The following is a 21,988-nucleotide window of genomic DNA, read 5'->3' on the forward strand; positions in this document are numbered from 1 at the left end:
GAAATAAGCTCTAGCAGCAGGAGCAGCGCTGCCCAGCCCAGCGCTTGGCCTCAAAAAGAAAGCCGATCTCACCGCAGCACTGCAGAGTCCATCCAGCCTTTTCTATCTTTTTTCTTTCAATTTTTCTTATAGATATATATATGTAGTAATATTAACAGTAGTGGTGGTATTTGGACGTTATTTGCGGCTTCTTTTCATCAGAAGACGAGCGGAAAATATAAACTTCCAAGCAATTTTAAAAGATAATAAGAAAATTCCCCCCTCCCCAGCCAAAGTGTTGCATGACAGAGGAGCGTTGAGTCGGTGAGGGCGCAGCATTCATCCAGACGCCGCTCTGTAGTGCATCGCAGGTGCGGGGCTCGGAGAGAGAAAGTGGGAGAAGGTAGGCTGGCGGCCAGAGGAGTGGGGTAGCCCTCATCTCGCGTATTGCCCTGATTTGCAAGTCCAAGCCGCTCCCATGGCTTCGCAGCGATGCTTTCTCACTCCACCGGGAGGAGACGCGGTGTAAGCGGGGATTCGGCGAGCCACAGATATCGTACTGGCGGAGAGTAGGTTAGAGCATTCTGTCCTCCTCTTTCCTTTCCCACACTCCTTTTGGAGACCGCACTGTGTCGTGATGTCTGGGACAACTTTCACTTCCTGGGGAACTTCAGACGGCGAGGCGGCAGGGTGAGATGTAGCCGGTGGCTTAGAAACGCGTGGCGTTCTGTTAGGACCAGAGTTTCTTTCCTTTTCTGCTGACATCATTTACGCTTTTTTCCAGCCTTCTATGAGCTGTTCCAGAGAATCTCTGTGGACCTTGACACAACCATTCCCAGGGCTGCAAACTGTATACTCACACACTGCTTCTCCCTTCAAGCATCTCAACTAAATTTATATGCTCTCTCCAGGAAACGGAAACGTGAATATGTTTCTGACCGGGGGAGCGGTGTCGACTCTTTTCTTTTTTTTTTTTTTTTTTTTTTAAATTTTTTTTTTTTTCATACAGCCGGGCACTCGTGCTGAATTACCTCAGTTCGCTAGGGGCTGACATGTGGATCCTCACAGAGCTCTCTTTGTTCGCCGGGTCTCCGAAGGCTCTGCCGGCCGGGAATGTCCTGCCCCTGATCGGGGCTGCTGCGGGACTCTCCCCGCGGACACATTCTGCCGAAGTCTGCGACTGGGAATGGCAGAGCGCCTTCCCTCTCCCTGGAGCCAAGCGCCGGCGGGGACAGACGCCTGTTATCATGACTGTAAATATTTATATGGATGGAGCATACATATGCATACACACGTGTCGGTGTAGGGACATCTGTATATGTGTATGCACGGATTTAGTAATTTTTTTGCGTCGCCCCTCCCCCTGCCAGCCCCCACCCTCGCAGCCCCCTCCCCTCCGCGGGGCGCTGTGTATATCCGACCCGAAGTGAGGTGCCAGCACGACGTCGGCCCCCCTCAGTCACACCCCACACGCCTCCCAGACGGGGGCTAGAGCAGGGACGAACCCTCCTGCCATCCCCTCGCCTTGCACACCTCCCTCTATCCCTCCTCCATCTCTCCCTCCACCCCTCCCTCATTGCACACCTCCTGTTCCCGCGCTAACCCAGACTTCTTCCCGTCGGCTCCCGCACCCTAAAACCTAGGTGGAGCTTTTATTGGTGTTTTCATGCTGTTCTCAAACTCGGAGAGATAGATGAGAGGGGGCAGAAGGAAACAGCAGAGCTTTAGGACATCCTCCTCCCAGTGACGAGAGGTCACGCTCTAAGTTCACCTGACAACAGGAATGGGAAGAGTGTTTTTTGTTAACAGCATTATTTTTCCTGTTTAGTTTTTTTTTGGGGGGGGTTTGTGGGGCGGCGGGAGGGTTTGGGGTTTTTTACCTGCTGTTGACCGACTGCTTGATTTTGACAAAAGTTGCACAGAATATCAGTGCCTCCCAGAAACAAGACTCAGATGAAACTGTTCTTCAGAAGTTAACAGGAGGGAAACATCTTAGGAAACTCGACCTTTTCCTCCACCTTTTTCTTTTGGTTTTCTTTTTTTTTTCTTTTTTTTTTTAAGTTTCCAAAGAAATGCAGGCTTCCTTTGTTCTCTAGGGAAAAAAAAAAAAAAGTACTTATTGCTCTTCTCTGCACTAGACATTTCTAATTTCTAATTTGTTCTGTCTGTCATAAGGGGACTATGAGAGGTTTTGGTGCAAATTCATTATCTCTGGCAACGCACAACATATAGTAGGAACTGAAAAAGACCGTGGCAATGGATGAAAAACAATAGGGCTTCAGTTCATCAGCAACAAAAGCGTTGGGGAAATTGGTTGAATTTCGGAGCACGTCCTCCTCAGCAGAGAGGCTGGACTAGACCTTGGCCAACCCCCCCAAAAAACTTGCAGAACCTCATATACAACAGTTCCCTTTCTACTCCAGGGCGTAGGAAACAGTGAGGAAAAAGGAGAAAAAAATAATGGCGAACCCGTGCCAACTTTCTCAATTTCTCTCCCGTTTTCATGGATGGAAGATTTTAAACTATTTTAGAGTCATTGGAACAAGAACACCGTGGATCTAAGGGACACTTTTAAATAGGGATGGAGAGGGGAAACACTTGAATTTCTGGAGACCCAAAAGAGCTTTTTCTGCTCCTAGGGGGCTTGGCTGTGGGAATATTTGTTTGCCACCAGAGGCTCAACTCACCCCCTACATGTGGGGTAAAATCATTCCCTGATAAAGGCGAAGATATGTAAGTACTGCAGTGTTTGTGTATGTGTGTGTGTGTCCTAAATTCCCTGCAAAACTTGGATGCTGAAACCCCGATAGATGGAGATTTCCAGGGTGCCTGTGAGCCGGCGATGAGGCCGGCTCTCCCCGGGTAGCCGGGGCGGGTTGCTCGGCGTAGCTTTGGTTGCCTTCTCTCGCTCCCGGCAAGGGACATTTGATTAACAAGGGTTTGTGACTGGACACAGCGGCTTACGCCGGTGAGCTGTTTTTGTGTGTCTGATGCCAAACCTGTTGGCCGGGGCTGTATTTAGTGCGGGAAATGTTAATTATCTAGCAGACTGCCAGTGGATGCTGAGCTATGGCTTCTCAGGGAGTTCTTTTACAGTGCCTGGTTGGCCCTCGCAAGGTGTGCAGGCACAAGAACGAACACTCACAGAGTTGAAGAATAGCAGTTAACAAACCACACGAACAAGCAAATAAAAACCCCACAAAGTGGAGTGGGGAGGGGGGGCGGGGGGGGGGGCGTGTGGGGGAAGGGGAGGAGAAATGCAGGGGAGGGAAAAAAAATAGGAAGGGAGAGGAAAGAAGATAAGTCGGAGTCAAAGGATTGCCCGCAGCTGTCCACTGCCTCCCACGCAGTGGGTCACTCGGAGCAAGGGCCATCACTTCTCGGGTTCTCCAAAATCCATCCCTGCCAAAATGGCTCTGCTCCGCACAGGAACGCACCTGGCAATTCCAGTGTCGGGGCCAGTACAGTTCCAGTGGAGTTGCGGGAGGGACAGTGAAGAGCGGCCCGGCCACTCACCCTGCCCTTGGCGTGCCCCTCTGCATTCCTGTAGCCTTTCCACCAAAACAAAGTTATCCTTCAACAACCGCGGTCCACTCGTGTCCGTTGAACGGGTAAAACTGCCTCATCGCAACATCTAAGAACAGCATTGCTGCCTGGGAAATAACAACAACAACAACAACAACAATAACCACCACCACCACAGTTATTATTATTATTATTAATAATAATAATAATAATATTATTATTATTACTACTACTACTATTACTATTATTATTACTATTAATATTATGATTTAGCTGAGGCTGTTGTGATCGATATAATGCAACGAAAACCATCAACTTACATTGTATTTATTTACATCCACGGATGCAGAGCTGTAAATAGAGACTATGCCTTCCTATTAATTCTGGTTTCAGGACATCATCTGTCAGGAACAAGTGGGAAATCTGGCGGGAAAAGGCTGGTATAATATATTTTGCGTGTTTGAGCTGAAGACTAGGTGGAGTCTCCAACCTTTGTTAAGTAAATGGCAGCTTATAGTACAAAAATTTCACATCTGTCTCTACAGTTTCCATCCCAGATCTGCCTCGATAGTTTTTACCCCTTCTGTTCAGCAGCCCCAAATAATATCTTTAGCCTTTTATTTTTAAGTGTAATTCTCCAAAAATAATAATGCAGTTAAAAATACATATATATTATTCATAATCGTTACAGTACATATTGATTACTGTCTTTAACCCTGCAGATACAGAAGAATATCACTCATATTTGGTTTGTGTCTTCTTAAATCATCTGCAGGAAATGTGGCTAGTTTTTTTCCACCTTTAATCTAGGGTCAAGCATTTTAGTGATTTATCTAATAATCCCAAAAGTTAATATACTCAGCACCTTCTAATCACATATATTTATCTATTAATATATATTTCTGGAACAAGATATTTAAATTATGATCCTTTGCTTTTTAGGGGCCTATTTTTCAGATTTAAACAATGCAGACAGACCACAGGTAGTGACAGTTTAAACAAGAAATAGTAATTTTTGTTTGTTTGTTTGTTTGTTTGTTTAATAAAAGTCAGGCGATATTATATACATTACGGACAGAATACATGTCCTTTAATGGCACAGGATTTCCACGGGTAATCACCGACTGTTTGAGGGTTTGATTTTTTTTTTTTCTGTGACTTTGAATTCTTGATACTCTGTCGTATCTTATTTCTAATTTTGGATTTGTAGTAGATACCCTTTTGCATACTCTGTGTTTAATGTAAGAGAAGTATAACCTTCAGTTACCTGTAAAATGAAATTGTGGTCACAAAAGAAATGATAAGCCACCTTCATTTGAAGGTGAGGCACTTGAGTGACTTACCTGGATGGGAGAAAAGGGATGCTGCTCTGCAGGAAAAAATGGCTTGGACTGTACTGGCATGCAGCAATGTTTACCTCTACATGAATTTTGTTATAATTTAGCACAAAAATGGAATTTCTGCAACACTACACCCTTCTTATGTATGCCACAGCAGCTTAAGTGGGGTTCCTGTATGTCTTCCCAAAGAAGATGGCATTTCTGGAGATAGGATGGGGGCCTGATTGCAATAGTTAGAGAATCATAAGCATTCCTCTTTAAAGTCAATAGAGACGGTTTGCTCTTAAGAAATCTCTACAGGATATTTCTTCTTTACATCACAGCCACCTGGAGACCTATAAAAAGATCGGAAAACAAGCATGGAGATCTAGAGGCCATTAGCAGGAATTTGCTAGGAGGCTAAAAGGAAAAAGTGTTTTGTATTCCATAACTTCTAATAGGCAGGTATTTCCACAGTGACTTTGAAATAAGTAAGTTTTATACAATTATGTCAACTGGAAGAGGGTGGGCAGTGTTAACAGCTGCTTTTCACAACTGTGCTTTGCTTAAACTTTTGACATGCTAGGCAACAGTCCAGTTTTAGAAAACTGCTTTACAACTGTTGAAATAAGCAAATAGTTAAACAACTCATGATGATGTTGAGACCCTTGATGTCTGAGAGGTAGAAAATGCAATTGGTAATAAGGCTAATGAACAGCTGGATCATAACCATCACATTGCCTCTTTTGATGTGCTTAGGCTTCAATGATTAATCAACAAAATACATCAGGTGTATTGCAGTTACTTCCCAAGTTAGTGAGTAAGTGAAGCTGTGAAAAGAAAGTTTGGTGTTTTAGAGATATGCTTTGTTCTGAAAAAAAATACAGTTTACTACAATGTACCTTGCATTTAAATCTGGTGGTGTGACAGCTGGTGACATGCATGCATTTGATACGTATGAATGCATCTGTGTTTATATGGATTATGTATACACATATGTATATATGCACTCGTATGTAAGCATAGATGCACGCACACACACACACACACACACACACACACACACACACACACACATACTTGAGGATCACTTGTCATTTCATGCCTCTTACTTGAAAGAATTTAATGCATAAGCTCACAAACCTGTCCTGAGCAACATGTGCTTGATCACCAACAGAACTGTCCCTAGTTATTGCCACAAAAATATACAAAAAGTATATTTTGCCTATCTGCCAACTCAGAAAAATTCATACAAACTCATTAGAACTTTGTATAATAATCAAAGTGATCATGTGCCTCTGGTTGCATCAGATATCTGATTCAGTTGCCCCTGTTGTGCCTGAACAGTCCAACAGGTAATGAAGCAGCTCAGTAAGACATAATGCAGCATTATAAAAATTCTAAGCATTTTGTGTCTGGTTCTAAATTTTCCTCAAAGAACACTGGCACTAGTAGGTTTTATGTATCCCAGGTAAAAAAAAGGTGGGTTTTTTTTTTTTCCTGGTGGCAAAAACCGGTCCATATCAGGATATATAATACCTGTTTAAAACAGAAGTGTTCAGCTTCAAAGTCTTAGAATCTGAAAACAGAAGTAAATTGGTAATGTCTCTGCAGGATTCAGATTTAGCAGTTAGTAGATTACCAGCGTTTGTGTGCTGCTGCTTTGTGGCAGTATTCATTTCAGGCCGTGTCTTACAAATGGGATTGTTTCCCCATTTTCATATTTACATAATTGCAATAAAAATGGGCTTGTTGATACAGTTGTTGTTTTATAGGGTAACCACTACACCTACATATATATTTTAACACAAACAAATAGAGACATGCACCTAGAGTGACACATGTACCTGTGGCTCCCCTGTGTACACACAAGGGAACATAAGCTTTATGATGCAAGTAAGCTCATAGAGCATCAACAACTTCAGTTTAACCCCTTGAATTTAAAAAAAATCTACCTGAAAAATATCAATGTATGTAAACAGAGATTAATTTACAAACAAATGCACTTGAATGATGTATGGCCTATAGCCTGTGATTGTACTTGGACACAGGTTTTATTTTGTAGCTTAGAAGAGTAGCAGCATGAACTTTAACCTAGTGTTCCTTTAGGAGTTCTGAGCAGTCTATAGTCTGTGATGAATTTTTTGATGTGTATCTTATACTGAACACACACACAAGAACTGTTGAAATGCATATATTAATTTTAACAGTAAACATGGTAGATAACACTGAGAAGGTTCATTTTATCACATATCTTTGAGAGACCTTTAATATTTGCACTTGAGAAAATTCTATACAAATTATATTGTTAATAATTCAAAGTTCAATGTTCTTTTAGCAGGGGGCTGAGGTGGGGTAGGAGGAGGAACTAAGAAACGTAAATCCTAAAACTCTACATAACGCATTAAGACTTTCCTCTGTCGGTTCCATGAGTAACACCAGCATGTAGTTCTTTCCTCTTAATACGAGGTCAATAAAAATAAACCATACATCGTTCAAAAATAAACGTTTTTATTAAGGAGTTTCGTCAGATAATGCATGGTCTTAGTAAATATTACTGCAATGTTCACCTTTGTTGCTTTCTAACAACATACACAGGCTGGGAGGGAGTGGGGTGTGGGAAGAAGAGCGAAGAGAAGTTACAGAGGCTACAGAATACGCCGAGCCTGCTGCTCGCAGCTTCCCGCGCAGACATGCAGGGGAGAACGCCTCGCACGATCGCTGTAAATACCTGAATCACGATGGGCGCGAAGCACGACAGAGATGCGGATATAAATAAACATAAATAAAAATACACACCCCTTGTCTCCCCAAAGGAACCAACCAAAAAAGAAAAAAAATCCTTCATAGACACACAACGGCAGGGCAAATTGTCAATGTAATTACACATCGTCTCAGTGCGTAGCACGGCCCCCCCTCCAGCTTCCAAGCGCAAGGCCCCGCTCCCCGCCGCGGCATCCCTCCTCACCAGCGGGGGCTGCCCTAGAGAAGCGCAGCAGCGCTCTCTGGGGTCGGACAGGCCGCTTCCCGTCCCCGGGGAGAGAGTCCTGTCTCCCGGCCTCTGGATGTTAGATCGGTCTGTGCTGCAGAGGAGGAGGAAGGTAACGGGGGCGGGCGGATACCCCGCACCAGGGCGGCGCAGGCGGCGATGCCGGAGGCGAGACCGGACTCGGTCCCGGCGCCGGCCGCGGGTGGCTCATGCATATCAATAGCCGTGTGTACTCGAGGTTTCTCATGACATCATCATTACCTTGGTCTCCCGCGGTCCTGGACCCGCGGTCCAGGTCCAGGTCCAGGACCTCTGACCTTGCCGGGCTGGCCCGCATTTCGGCACTGAAAGCCGTCCAATGATGGCTCTTTTCTCCTTCTTTCAGACCGGGTGCAGCAGCAGCCGGCAAGACCGCCGTCTTCTTCTCACCAGCTTTAGGAGCTCCGAGAAAGAGCGAATCTCCCCCCTCTAAAACACACACGCAGGCAAGATATTTGCAATCAAGCTGCCACCATTTGGCAAAGAGCTCTCTATGCCGTGCACAATCTAAGGGGATCAGGAGCCTCATCCTCGAATCATCTTGTTACTTCCTGCTGAAATGGATTTTCCCCACCTTCTTGTTCCTCCTTACACTGCGCTGGAAATTGCCGAAGGCTTTTCATCTTAATTGACGCTAAGGAGTCTTTCGTGAAAACGAAGCGATTTACAATGTAAATAGGGGCCTGTAAAGGAATGGATGCTCCTCTCTCTTAACGCAGCTTACGCAACTTAATGGCTGGTTTTATTTTCTGGTATTAGCAGACGAATTGTTGGCTATCCCTGCCGGAAATTATTGGCTGAAACAAAAAGTTAGGAATAAACTTTGAAGGCAAGTGATAGTTTTTTAGCTGCACATAGATACAGAAATACTTACATAAAAGGATGACATTTTAAAGCAGCACTAGTGCTCATGGAGGAAATAATACTTTTGCCATAAAAAATCTGGATTGTAGCAAGGACGGAAAAAAAAAAACAACAAACAAACAACAAAAAAAAAAACCCCAAAAAACCCCAAAAAACCTCTGAGGGAAGCGAGTTGTTATCTTTGGTTATCTAGCTGTATGAGTGTTTTGGTCTTCATAAAGCTAGATAACCGAAAGTAAAAACTCCTTCAAGATCATCGTACAGCGTGTGAAAATAAAAGACTGCTGCGAGAGACAGTAAAAATCGAAAGGGGTCAGGAATACTTATTGAATCTAACGTGTTTACAGCTGAAGGTGAGACTGGAGGAAGTTAAATGGCATATTTATTCCAAAATATGAAGTTGTTGCATGGCACAGAATGGACATTCACCCTCTGCAGAGAGAACATGGCACTAATGGTAAACAGTGTATGTGCAACTATTACTATTGAAAAAATAAATAAAGGGAAAACCAGAACAGTCAATGTTAAACCGGACTAAGAGGATATATATTTTTTTCTATTAGAAACCTAATGCTCAGTTTCATTTTTCAAAGTGATCCATTGCAATGAAATGGCCTTAAAAATAAAAAGTGGTAATTGGTGATGATGAAGATGGTGATGCTGATGATACAGAGCTGACTACTGAACTGAGGGAAAAAAAAGCCCAAACAAATACAATAGAAAAAAAAAACCCCACAAACAATAAACCAACCCAAAACTGTGTGCATCTGAGACAAAACATTGAGGTTAATTTCAAATCATGTGAAAGCAGGCTTTCAGAAAAAGTTTACACCGAAGTGCAGGCAAGCTTAATAATTTATATCTACTTAGAACTCGGCAGAGTGGCACAAAGACAGAGAAAAAAAAGTAATGGCCGATTTTTATTCAAAACGCGAGCATAGATGCTTCTCTGTTTCGAGAGGGTTTCCTTGAGGAAGCTACTGAAGCAGAAAGACATGATGGAGACGAGATCGCCTCCCCCCGTCAAAGTGTGAAAAAATGTTCTATGCCTTACTCTGCACCTAGCATTGGAAATGAAAGTGACATTTACTCTAAAACCCACGTGTGCACCTCCTTCTTTTTGTTTAAGGATGATCAGGTCTATCCTGGAAACAGCTCTGGTATCCCATACCGAAATAATTAGGATGTACAGACCTGACAAAAACACGGAGAAGAAGCGGGGCGGGGGCAGGGGAGGAGGTGGAGAAGCGGAGGGTCTGTCTTGCTTAATTGATTCCGTTAAAAGACGTGCAGGAGATGTGAACGGCTGGGTGCTCCCATTCCCACGCTCGGGGCAAATGGCAGCGCCGTGCCCCGGCGGTCGGTGGCAGACAGCCCGGCGGGGGCCGGGGCCGGGGCTAGGGGAGCCCACCGCCGGCACCCAGGAGAGCATTTCCCACCCACTGCCATCCCAGAAATGCTATATTTCTGGGGACGGGGCTGCAGAACACGTCCACTTCCTCTGCACCGCGACCCGCCGTGCCCTCCGAGGGAGAAGGGTGGAACTTGCGCCCGGGCGGAACTTGCACCCTTCTCCAGCGGAGGTCGCGGGGGGACGCGGGTTTTGGTCCCGATGCAGGAAGAGAAGATCAGGGCAGGCGTGTCGGGATGCAAACATTCCTGTGTTTTTAACAAATATTATCTTTATAATTGCGGCGGCTTAGGCACATCTCGCAGTGAAACTGAGGAGGATTAATTGCCCAGGTTAACATATTTTCTTTGGACTCGACTTAAAGGTTTGTCCAGAGTCACGCTGGAATGTGATACTGAGTCAGTAACCGAACGTTCTCCACGGCAGATTAAAATAAGATCAGCGATAAGGGAATGTGTGTCAGCAGGCTCCATCCGTCTGGGGCAAAACCTCTGAGCGCCACTTTTTATAACTATTTAATTTTATTTTGTATTTTCACTTTATTGTTGAACTGCTTATAAAAAACATAGGTTTGGGGCTTATAATGGGAATATTTACCTCCATGCCACACACTGAGAAGGACGGAACAAGGAGCCAGCCAGCGTGTTCTCGAAGCATCAGGAGTACTCTGTAGCTAAACCAAAGAATTTTGCCTCCAAAGTTATCCCATCCTCTCTGCAGCAGTTAAAATAACCTTAATTTCGGCACTGCCGGCTGGGACCCCGGCTAGGCTCTTTTGAGGTTAAACCTCCGTTTTGTCTGCGCTACGTGCGCGAAGTTTTACCGCTGCAGCGCCCGGCGAGGGGAGCTGTGTTTATTTACATCAGAAACGTGTCTGAGCCACCGGGCTTTCACCGCAGAGTGCCCCCCTCTCATTTAACTGCTTGTCTAGGGGTACTGTTTACCTAGAGCCATTGTCTACTACAATTGAAGTTTACATGACAAAGTGAGCGGTCTTGTTTCTCAAAGACCTTTCAATTAAGGCGATAAACTGTTTTCTGGGAAAATCCCTTGTTTACTTAGGCATGAATGGGGACAATTTACTTAAGCTGTTGCTTGCGTCTTGGTGTAAATTTGTGAAAGAAAACATCAGAGAAAACAGCGGCATTATAATCGGCGTGTTTGCCATTGTCATCTTAAATTGTTTTGTACCCTAATAATGTCATGTGATTATCAATCAATAAAATATGATTGGCTATTATTGCTATTATTACTATTACTGTTCTTACTCCTTCAGTTCTTCAGGATTAGAGACCCATTTCTCTGCACCTTTTCTTCTACACAGTAAACTTCTGACTTGGGGAAAAAGAGCACGTGGAAATGTGATAGCAGGCCCTCATTTTTATGCTTTAACAGGCTCACACAGCAAGTAACTAAGAAAGGTAATCCTTCCCTAGCATCATCTACCGGTTAAGTGTTGCTCCCTCAAAGCTTGTTTGGAAAAAAAAGTCACTATCAAACAAAGAAAAAGCTTTATGTTACGAGAAGTGAAACCAAACCCAAACCCAAGAAGTTGAACTATAAGTGGGCATTTCTCTCCGAGCCAGTTCCAGCACTGGAGGAGACGGGATCAAGTTTATTTAGCATACCAGTGCATTGTAAAACAGTTGGAAGGTAGTTGCAGGTTGTGTGAGTATGCATGTTAACTAGCAGTGATTGGGGCTTATTCCTTGTGAAAAGAGAACAGCAGATTTCCGTGCAAGGCCAATGTTAAAAAGGCAGCTGAATTTAACACCATCTGGAAGAAAAGATCCCTTGACGACTTTCTCACACCGTCAGACAAAACTGGTGTCTCTTGTTCTGAGTCCTTGTCTCTGCGACCGCAAAATACTGAGTCATTATACTTTTGCTGAGAGAAAATTTGAGAACACAATATGGGTAACTGGTGAATGACCAAGTTTCATTATGCCTGCTTAAGTCGATTGAAATCTACGTCTAGAGCTATGAATGGCAGCATTGTTTTCCGCAACGGGGCTGTACTAAATGTCAGCACAGTGTAAAGAAAAACTTGAAGTCTGCAAATAACTTACCAGATCTCAATTATAATATTTTCCCACACTAGAACTAATATCATTGCTAGTGCCTACTATGCATGAAATACAACAAAAGAAGGCAGAGGAAAAAAATGAGTTCATTTACAAGTTATTTCTTCTAGACAAACACTTTAATTTTCCTAAAATGGCTTCACTACATAGAGCTAGATAATAATTTCCTGAAAATTTCAAGCAACCAAACTGCTTCCTATGAAATTAAAAAAAATAAATCGTGCAAACGAACTTATATTCAGCAACTATTTTAACCCTCTAGCTTAGGACTGATAAAATATTAGTAGATGTACTTTACAGTATACAGATCACTTTTTATGAGTCTAGAAGATGATGTCTTTTTTAATGTTTAGCAGAAATGACACAAGCAAAGCAATGAGAAATGTATTTCTTCAGGTGCTGGAGAAAATCCACCAGGGCATCTCAGTGTTGACACAGGTACCAGAAAGACAGATTTTGGTTCTCTCAAATTTTAACTACTGGGTTTTTACCTTCACTTTATAATGGCTTTGGTTATGAGTGTTGTTCAGGTCAGGCCTCTGCTTAGGATTCATGCACAGTGAAGACTATGAAACTGTTCAAAGGCATGGTGAAGAGTTAGTTGTGTGTGCTTTTTTAGAATGTCTGTGTTTCAAACCTAAGTGAAGATTCTGTCTGCATTTCATAAAGCACGGTACAGTTCCAGACATAAAAACCTTGAAATGATAAGCAACTACCCTTGTGCTGAGTAACACATCCCTTCAGCAGCTCCACTTGCTGCATTTCTCAGCAGCTCCATCGCTGCAGCCTTGGACACTGGGAATGCTGGTGCATGGGGCAGGCAGAGGACTGGTGGGGTAACATGGCAGGTATTGGTGCTAGATAAATGATTTTCTGACTTGCTCATGAAACCAGCCGTGAATGAAGGGCATCTGAGGCCACCTGGATCTGGAGCAGAAGCAGGACAACAGAGGCAGGTGATGGGGAGGTTTAAAGAGAAGTCAGTTCTTCACCAGCCCACTGCCTGCTGTACAAAGGCTGGCAGCTGTTGGAGGGGGAAGCTCTTTTCACCTACCAAAGAAGTGTTGTTTGTATGAACGGATATATTCATGTGCACACCTCCACTTTCCTGCAGTTGCCATTAATATGCAATAGCATAGGGTAGATTCATTATTTTTGTTTCAATTAAAATTGGTGTTATGAATTTTTTTTTTTTTTTTTTTTTTTTTTTTTTTAGAGAAGCCAAGGACACACTACCTGTTAGCCAGATACCTCTTTTCTCATGTGAATTAAAAATAGTTTTCTGACTTCTTTTGGCTAGAAGGAGGGGTATATGTGCATAGCTGTCCCACAGGGACACTATTAAAAAAGGCCATTAAAATTTTAAAAGCATATACCACTTCTAGAGATTGCTCACCCTGGAGTGAGCACATTTATTCCCCCTTACACTCTTCATTATCTTACTTTAGAAGAAAGAAAATGTCAGACTTTGATGATTTGATTTTCTGTTAAACAGCAAGTGCATGAAGTAAATATTAGGGCATTTCGTATCACCCTTTCTGAGAGTGGGAGAGGAGAAAGAAGCTCTTTGACTGTGCTCTTGCTTGCCAATAGTAACCTGTTTTGTTCTTCCTGAAGCTCTCACTGGTGTATAAACACATAATTATAGACATACATTTGAGTATGTATACATATACATCCATAATTTATAGTGTAAAACTGTTGTGACCCTGTCAGGGTCAGAGTCTGACCTGCATGAACTTATGTGATCCACTTTGCAGAGATCAGGATTGATTCTGACATCAAGCTGTACAGCCTGATTTTAGGGATGTATGCAGTAATGCAGTGGAAAGGGAATGTTCAGTCTGTGTCTTAACATCTGATGCTCAAAAACCTATTTCCCCTATAATTCTGTACAACTAATGCTAATCCATGCTTGTGGAGGTGGTGAAGGGATAGGAGAGGGGATGGAAATTCCCCTGGCAAACGAAGACGTTGTGCTCGTCCCGCAGATTCTCTGCCATGCTGCACTTCCTTCCACGTCTCCCCAAGCCGATCCTGCTGGCTCGAAGACCAAGACACCGACCCAGATCCGCGGCGGTGCCGCTGAAGAGCATCCCCAGCTTCTGCAGCCTCAACCCAGCCGTGGGGATGCCACGGTCCAGTCGCTGGGCTCCGTTCCCACAGCTCGGCGGCAGCTCCGATTGGAGTTTCCCAGCTGACATGGGATGGATGCAGCGGTGCGTGGCTCCATGCCTCTCCTCTTCCCGCTAATACCCAGCCAAAGAAAAAAAAAGAGAATCAACTAAACAAACAAAAATCCCAACACAAACAAAAAACCCAAACCAACCAAACAAAACAAAACAAAAACACAACCAAAAAGCTCCAGGTCTTATCCAGTTCTTAAGCAGTTGCTAAAGCCAGTTAATTACATCGTGCATGGATATTTTAACTTGTTGTAAGTCATAGAAACACAGGAAGGATTAAGGAGACATCATGCTAGATAGGGCTCATGATACCATCTTGGCTCCACAGCACTGTTAGGGGCGGCTTAACCTGCCCGTTCGCCGCTCTACATGTGCCACGGAAAGGCTCTTTGGAGGGCCCTGCTGTCACCCCATACTCAAGGTGCTTTGCTGTACCTTTAAAAATCCATAACCGCCTCTGAAATTTCTGTGCCTGGCCTATACCATAAAAACACATTTCAAAAGTGATTTTTGCTAGACTGGTAAACACTTATATTTAATGTAAGGAAAATCATGGGATGCACTAAGTTAAGGGCAAAACTGATCTTTCTCCTTCAGGTGTAGATGATTTGTTGACATATTGCTCAGTTCCTTCAGGTCCTACTGAAATCTGAAGACACAGAATCATAGAATGTCCTAAGTTACAAGGGATCCACAAGGATCATTGAAGTCCAGATCCTGGAACTGCCCAGGACAGGCCCAAGATTCACACCATGAGTAACAGTGAATGGGTATTCACTCCTCCTCAACACTGATTATTTAAATATCTGTGCTGAAGTGTAGTTTGTGATAAGAACTCAGATCTTTGCTTAATTAATAATATGGTTTTGATGGTACGGTGAGGTGGGTGAGCAAGGTTGCAGAAGGGAGCAAGATCAGCACACCAATGTAATAAATAAGGTAAGGAAACTGCTAGTGCACAGGGAATTGTGATAAGGAATCACTTTCTTCTTAGCCTTTTTACGTCCAGTTTGTACCTCAGCATGGGGAAAGTAGAAGCCAGGTCAAAATGAACTTTATAAGTAAATGAATATGTGAGACAGTCAGCAGTTTGTCTTCTTTAGAGTCTTAAAATAGTTTGTTGGGAAAAATTAATATTCTGTGCTTTTGGTCAAAACTTGGTAAGTCTATCTGTGACTCAAATAGGAGCAGCATTTCACCTTTTGAAAAAGAACCTATATAGTCTGAATGGGATCATTTTTCCTTCAGAATAAACCCTGTGTCAATGAAAAGGAGCATATAACAGTTACTTAACTATGATATTTTAAAAGTATGACTCTGTTAATAATATCAGTTGACTGAAAGGGATATTAACATAAAAATACTCCAGTATCATTGTCATGTAGAATACTATCTTTAAGAAACAAGATTTTAGGGTGTAATAAACTAATATAATTATCATCAGAATAACAGTACTGGTTTAATATAATTGAAATCTAACCTACAGTAACCTTGTATGAGAAAGCTGGAGTCAATAACAGAAAACCTGCACAGAAAGGATGGTATCACACACATGCAGTATATATATGAATTACTCTCTTTAGCTACTTTCTGTCACAGAAAGCAATTGCTGTTGTAGAATCTCAGAATTCATTCTAGGTGTGTAGGAAGGTACAGGCTGGTGGTGGTACAGGCTGAAACAGTGCCAGAGGTAATTCTTCACTTATTTTTTGCATTAGAAAATTGTTTCAAAACAGACCACTTCTCTATGGCTGTAATCGGTGTAAGCATACATTGTACAAATTCCACTTCAGCCCAGTACTTGGGATTTTATGAGCTACCAATATCTCTACCAGTGGACATAAGTATATTGCTGGGAAATTTATGAATATTAAATTCATGTCTTCCTCTAAATTCCCATCTTTCTTATATGGCTGGGCTCATATAACAGCTATGCAGATCCTCTTTTATATACACGGACATTTGGCATATGCAAACTCATAACTTTGAATCTGGAAACCTACAATCTGTATCAGCCCTTGCACAATCATGAAGTGAGTTTACTATGTCCCATCATATCCTTACAATCTACCTAATTTGTCTCCAAAATATCTTTTCCAGCTTAGTTAGTTTTGTACTTCTCTGATTCTGTGACTTCATATGCTGAGGGAATATTCACAGTTAACACAATTCCATAATACATATCCATAACACAGTTTCCAGAAGTGAGTCACTTCTGCCCCCAGACTGAGTATTGACAGTGTTGAAAAGTTCAATTTATTCTCTGCATGGTCATTTATCCCAATGATTAATGAGATAGACTAAATTACAGAAAAACAAGTAACCATTTAATGACAGTGTAATTAAACTGACATTTCCTACAATAGCTGGAGAAAGATTCTAGGATGATATTGTAAATTATATTTTAATTTAAATTTTTCTAGTTTTGTAGGAATAATACTTTATTTCCTATAGAATAATTTAATTCCTAGTCTGTGTGCAAATATTTTCTTTTGCTTAAAATAAAAATTAGAAGAGAAAGTAATTATTTGCTTTCATATTTTAAAAATTATTCATCATATACAGCTATGTAGTACATGATAACATTTTGCACAATATTATATTATTAAGTTAATCTAATGCCCAAAGTCATTATGCACATTCCTGGATGTCCTTCTGGTATCTATCCAGTCTGGATTGGAAGTGTGATTATGTAAATTTTTTACTGATAAATCAATTACAGTAATTGTAGTCAAAACATCTCTGAAATCCATAAAACTATTGCATCTTGCATGAATATTAATAATATATTATGAATTACTTAATTATTTATCAAGACTAATTCAAAATAAGTGTAGGAAAAAGCATACATTTATTTTTAAACAGCACTTTTTTTTTGCACCATGTCAAAAATGTTCCAGATAAAAATAAAAAAGAGATAAAGAACTAAGTTTCCTTCATTAACTGTAAGGAGTTTGTTTTGAGTTAATAATATTACAATAATGGTGCTATTCTTATAGAGAACTTGCTATCAATTATAATGTATATTGTCTAATGCATAGAATATCTATTAAAAGGACAAGAAGGGAAGAGTTAACATGGATGAAAGGTGAGTGTATGTAACAGTAAGAGAAGAACAGTAGTTTTAACTTACACTGAGAAACAGTGAGGAGATGGAAAGATTTCAGCAGCTACAGATTTAACAGGGAGTGTTAGAGATACATCAGTAATTGCAAAATTAAAATAATGGGTAATGTGTGTTTTCAACTCAGTATTCAGTGCTAAATGTGGAAAGCCTAGGCTGTCCATTTAGCTATACTTGCAAAAGAACTTTATTTTCACTCTCATGCAAATTTTAATTCTCGACTGAGTTCTAATCACCCTGTAGAAATCATCCCAGGCATCATCAGTTCTTAGAGTACACGCAATAGGTATTATTTTCCCTTTTCAGAAAAGACCTTTATCTGGCTGCTAATGAAATAGAGGGGATTGATTGCAGAAAACCTGCAGAGGCATACTTACTGTACCAGATATAGTAAGCCCCATTTGGCACATTAGCATTTAGCCATTTATGTAAATTTAGTGAGAAAATTATTCCTGCATATGATTTAATACACATCAGTAATAACATATAATGTCCTCACAAGCAGAAAGAAATTAAAAATTCTTTAGAAAAGTAGACTAGTAACAATACATGGTTAAAACATTACTAAAGCAGATTTCAGTGTTTTGCTTACACTAGTTTTCTCATCATGGTGCCTCCATTTCATGACAAAGAACACAGAGGAGAAAACATTCCACTTAAAATGTCTGCTGGCACACATCACTGGATTTGTATGTCACTAAACAATGAACGAGCATAGCCTTGAATACCAACTGTTTAATTAGCACTTTTGCCAGCCATGCATAGAAAACATCTCATCTACATACATCATGCTTACTGATTATTCCCATAAAAATCTACTGTTTTTTTAAGTGTATGTCACATTCTAGTGTGCCCACAAAAGAAAATCAAAACATCTGCTATTATTTTAAAGAACCTTGAAATTCAGAAATCAAATTAAAATATATAAAGTCTTTCTTTCCCTTGTAGGTATATTTTATTTATTTAATTTAACCTTAAGTGTGGCATAAAAGACTGAATGTAACTAATCATTAAGAACTTCAAAGGGTAACAGAAAAACTCTGACAGTCTGCAGTTTAATTAAAGGCTATTATTACAAGCCTCTTGAATATACAGCTACATTTAATGACAAGTAGTGACTTCTAAATGCTGCATGTGAAATGCAGCTACATTTAATAACAAGTAATGACTTATAAATGCTGCATCCTGCTCTAAATGATGCTGATGGACAGACAATGCTGAAACATGCAAATTCTCCAAGGGGAAGTCTCAATTTTGAGTAAAAATGAGGTACATTTTTAAAATATTTCTGTCACTTCCAAAGTATACAAGTTTGAAGCATTTTGCTTAGAAACATTCACTTGTTTTGCTCATATCTCTCAACATCTGCAAAATGAATAGAGTATCATTGAAGAGATATGCCAGTTCATAGAAATGAAAGTCAGACATTTCATGACATTTTTCCTAGAAATATATCATATACAGAAACGTTTTCTGGCTGTACACACAATAAACATAGAATACTATATATAACATAAAGGTTTAATTTGTCAGTGAAATTTAGAATGTTAATCCATTTGCATCTATAAAAAAGTAAGCTTGTGTATATTTTTGTGAGTGTTTCATGAGCAGTATATATTCGAGTATCTGTAGGAATTTAGGTTATCAAATAAAAAATATGCTGTACTGACTCCCAGTCTTTGAGCCCAATCCTGTAAGGTCCCTCCTTTTCAGGCAGTCTTTATTGTCTTATGTTGTCTTTTAAATTCAGCATCGCCTATAATTAGGAGCTGTTAAAACAGATACTTAGGTTCACACTATCATACATAAAATTGGTATTTCTCATGAATGGATACAATCTTCTGTATTTTCAGTTTTAAACTGGATTTTGTTCTGTTTTTAATGTTTCATCCCTGTACCTTATCTCCCTCAGGTGACGTCCAAACCTATGTCTAACTTGTCACCAGTTACATATTGTTAAAGATTAGATTGAAATAAAATAGTGTTGACTCCATAGCCTGATCCATTTAAATCCAGAGTGAAGAATACTCCAGAGAACTTACTGCAGGTTACAATCCTGCATTCTTGAGAGGATTGACTAGATCAGCTCTTGGATCTTATTTTCATCTCTAAATTTTTATTAGTAGATGGTTTTCATTTAAATTTGATTCCAGGGTATATTTTTGCCTCAGGCTAATTTTCAAATACATTTTTTTCTAAAGATAAATGTGGATAGTTCATCTGCATGCTCATTTTGAGAAGCACATGTAAGAGAGACTTATTGTGATAGTGTTTGCTGCCCAGACACCATCACTGGAGTAATAGGATTACAAATATTATCTTGAAATATAAATTTTAAAAATCAAAAATTAAAAGGTGTGAAGATCCCAAAAGTCTAATTATATTAGATATTGGCACATTCTTCCCATTTATTTGACATTCCACAGCCTTTGCCTTTTTTCCACAGTTTCTGGTATTGTAGTGTATGAATTACTTCTTTCTGTGAGTGCATGAAGTACAAATACAGCATATTGTATATCATTATATTGTGGTCTATAGCAGCATGTTTACAAATGCAAATGGTCAAAAAAAGGTATCTTTAAATATTTATGGTTTGGCAGTTTGCACTGTCTTTTAAAGATGCTTTCATCTTTCTGCTGAAGGCAATGAATGATGTTGGTAGTATTGCAAAATCAAGATCTCTTTATGAATGTCTGTAGAAGGTTGAAATTACTGTGTCAAATATTTATTGTATTTGAGTAGACACTAACAGAATACCAGGCCAGGATACTTTCAGAGAGGTCTGTCTTGGTTTCATCCTTAACTTTGAGGTTTAGCATAGCAGGAATGTTCAGCCACCGTGTTCAATAAGAAGAATATAATCCAGCCCACCAAATTCAAGCACCTTGAGAGTATGATATGAGAGCTGATTTGGTGTCTCTGAATTGTTCTCTATGTCTTATGGGCACCATCACTGCTGTGCATCATTTATAGTTACACATATATACATATATGTATATCTCTGTCTGTATTTATACACACATGTACATATACTATATGCAATATAGATTATATTTTATGTACAATGTAGAATGAACTAACTAGAGAGAGTTGATTCCAGTATAGAACTTCTTTGGTCATTGTTTGCCAAATTAGAGAGAAAAAAAAGACCTTTCAAAAGTAAGAGATATTATATATTTTTTAAAAAGGAAATAAAAGTGGAAAAAAAAAGCTATCATCACTAAATCACAGAATCACAGTATCAGTCTGAAGTGTAAGGGAATCCATTTTAACATTTTTTTCCCTTATAATTTCCAATAGTAACTAGGCATGACAAAGTCATTGGGTTATCTTACATGTTTTCTCCTACAGTTTTTTAGCTCAAAACCTGTCTTGCCATTTCATGATGTCAGCTATATCTTGGTGTGTATTAGATGTCACAAAGGATTGGTGCAAGTGTGGGTACAGTCTTCACAGGATCTGTCTCTTGCAGTTTCTCCACATTTCATTTCTTGTTTTGCCCCTCAGATATTCTGTGCTTGCTATCTTTTCCTCCATACCACTGCAGAGGATAATTTTGCTGTCAGAATAAAACACAGAGAACAAACACATACCTACTGTTCTTGGGATGAGAGCTTTGCTGTCCTTTAGGGTAAACAAGTGAGAAGAAGATTTTTCTGCAGTGGGGGCATCAGTGTTAGAAATCAACATTTGCAAACTAGGACATTATCTGACCTATTGACTTTAGTTGTCCCCAGTGATAGCAAATAGAATTAATTTGTATTTGCCATGATGTAAAATGAGAAGACAATCAAATGATTTCTTTTCTCCCCTCAGGTTTGCTAGCCCTGTTTTGCCAATTGTAACAACAACAACAACAACAACAATTATAATAATAATCCATAATGTATTTTTTCAGTATTTAAATGAGGGTTAAGGTTGGAAAGTTTGTTTTCTAAGGCCTACCTAACAAATATGGTAGGGGATTGTAGAAGTGAAAATATTGTCAAAAAAATAGCCGCATATATATTAAATACATCCAGTTTCTCTGGTTGGTTCCCTCTACCAAACAGCGGTAAAGGATATAAAGGATATTTACTTAAAGAGGAAAAAATGTGCAGTGATGGGTAAAATCAGAGGCTCTTCAGTGAGTCAGAATGTAAAGCATTACAAAGCTAAGAATAAACTTTATACAGCAATTGAACGTATCAGCACAATAATCTACAATAAGAAGTTTTATTATAATTTTGCCATGAAGACTCATTCTATAATGTATTTTTGAAATTTATTTTTCATAATCTAGGTTGAAGTTCCAGATAAATTTGTACTTAATATATAATGGATTTGGATAGGAATGGATTATTACAACAAAGTTTGTAGAGTTTTGGAACTGCGGTTCCAAAATGCTAAGGTCTGATACTTAGTAAGTAAAGAAAAAGGCTTTTTTTCTTTGGGTAAATTTAACAAAATAACATGATTTGTGGTTTTG

At 40.2% G+C, this 21,988-nt stretch overlaps 1 protein-coding gene and 1 non-coding gene across 5 annotated transcripts; one reads left to right on the forward strand and one right to left on the reverse strand.

Annotated features, from left to right (window-relative positions):
• Positions 1-2,010: 2,010 nt before the first annotated feature.
• LOC140682044 (uncharacterized) lies at positions 2,011-9,602 on the reverse strand. 4 transcript variants are annotated; one of them, XM_072922947.1, is made up of 3 exons: positions 8,074-9,572; positions 3,496-3,632; positions 2,011-2,071 (listed from the first exon to the last, which is right to left on the reverse strand). In XM_072922947.1, the coding sequence occupies exons 1-2, from the start codon at positions 8,378-8,380 to the stop codon at positions 3,556-3,558; spliced, it is 384 nt and encodes a 127-aa protein (XP_072779048.1). In that variant the 5' UTR covers positions 8,381-9,572; the 3' UTR covers positions 2,011-2,071; positions 3,496-3,555. The 4 variants fall into 4 exon arrangements, 3 of the variants coding, with proteins under 3 accessions (XP_072779048.1, XP_072779047.1, XP_072779049.1); XM_072922946.1 differs by having other exon boundaries at positions 3,417-3,632; positions 8,074-9,571; XM_072922948.1 differs by lacking the exons at positions 2,011-2,071; positions 3,496-3,632 and adding an exon at positions 5,054-5,179 and having other exon boundaries at positions 8,074-9,577.
• Positions 8,884-8,956, forward strand: MIR9-2 (microRNA mir-9-2). The gene has a single exon (NR_049000.1). It is a non-coding gene; the product is annotated as a microRNA mir-9-2 (primary transcript).
• Positions 9,603-21,988: the final 12,386 nt, after the last annotated feature.

The sequence above is a fragment of the Taeniopygia guttata genome, chromosome Z (assembly GCF_048771995.1).
Source record: "Taeniopygia guttata chromosome Z, bTaeGut7.mat, whole genome shotgun sequence".
Classification (NCBI taxonomy): Eukaryota; Metazoa; Chordata; class Aves; order Passeriformes; family Estrildidae; genus Taeniopygia; species Taeniopygia guttata.

Bases quoted from the DNA above. Each gene is read 5' to 3' on its own strand.
- LOC140682044 (XM_072922947.1), bottom strand. From the start codon at position 8,380: ATGAGGCTCCTGATCCCCTTAGATTGTGCACGGCATAGAGAGCTCTTT. The intron at 3,633-8,073 runs GTAATGATGATG...GTTATTTCCCAG, and splicing joins CAGGACCGCGGGAGACCAAG to GCAGCAATGCTGTTCTTAGA.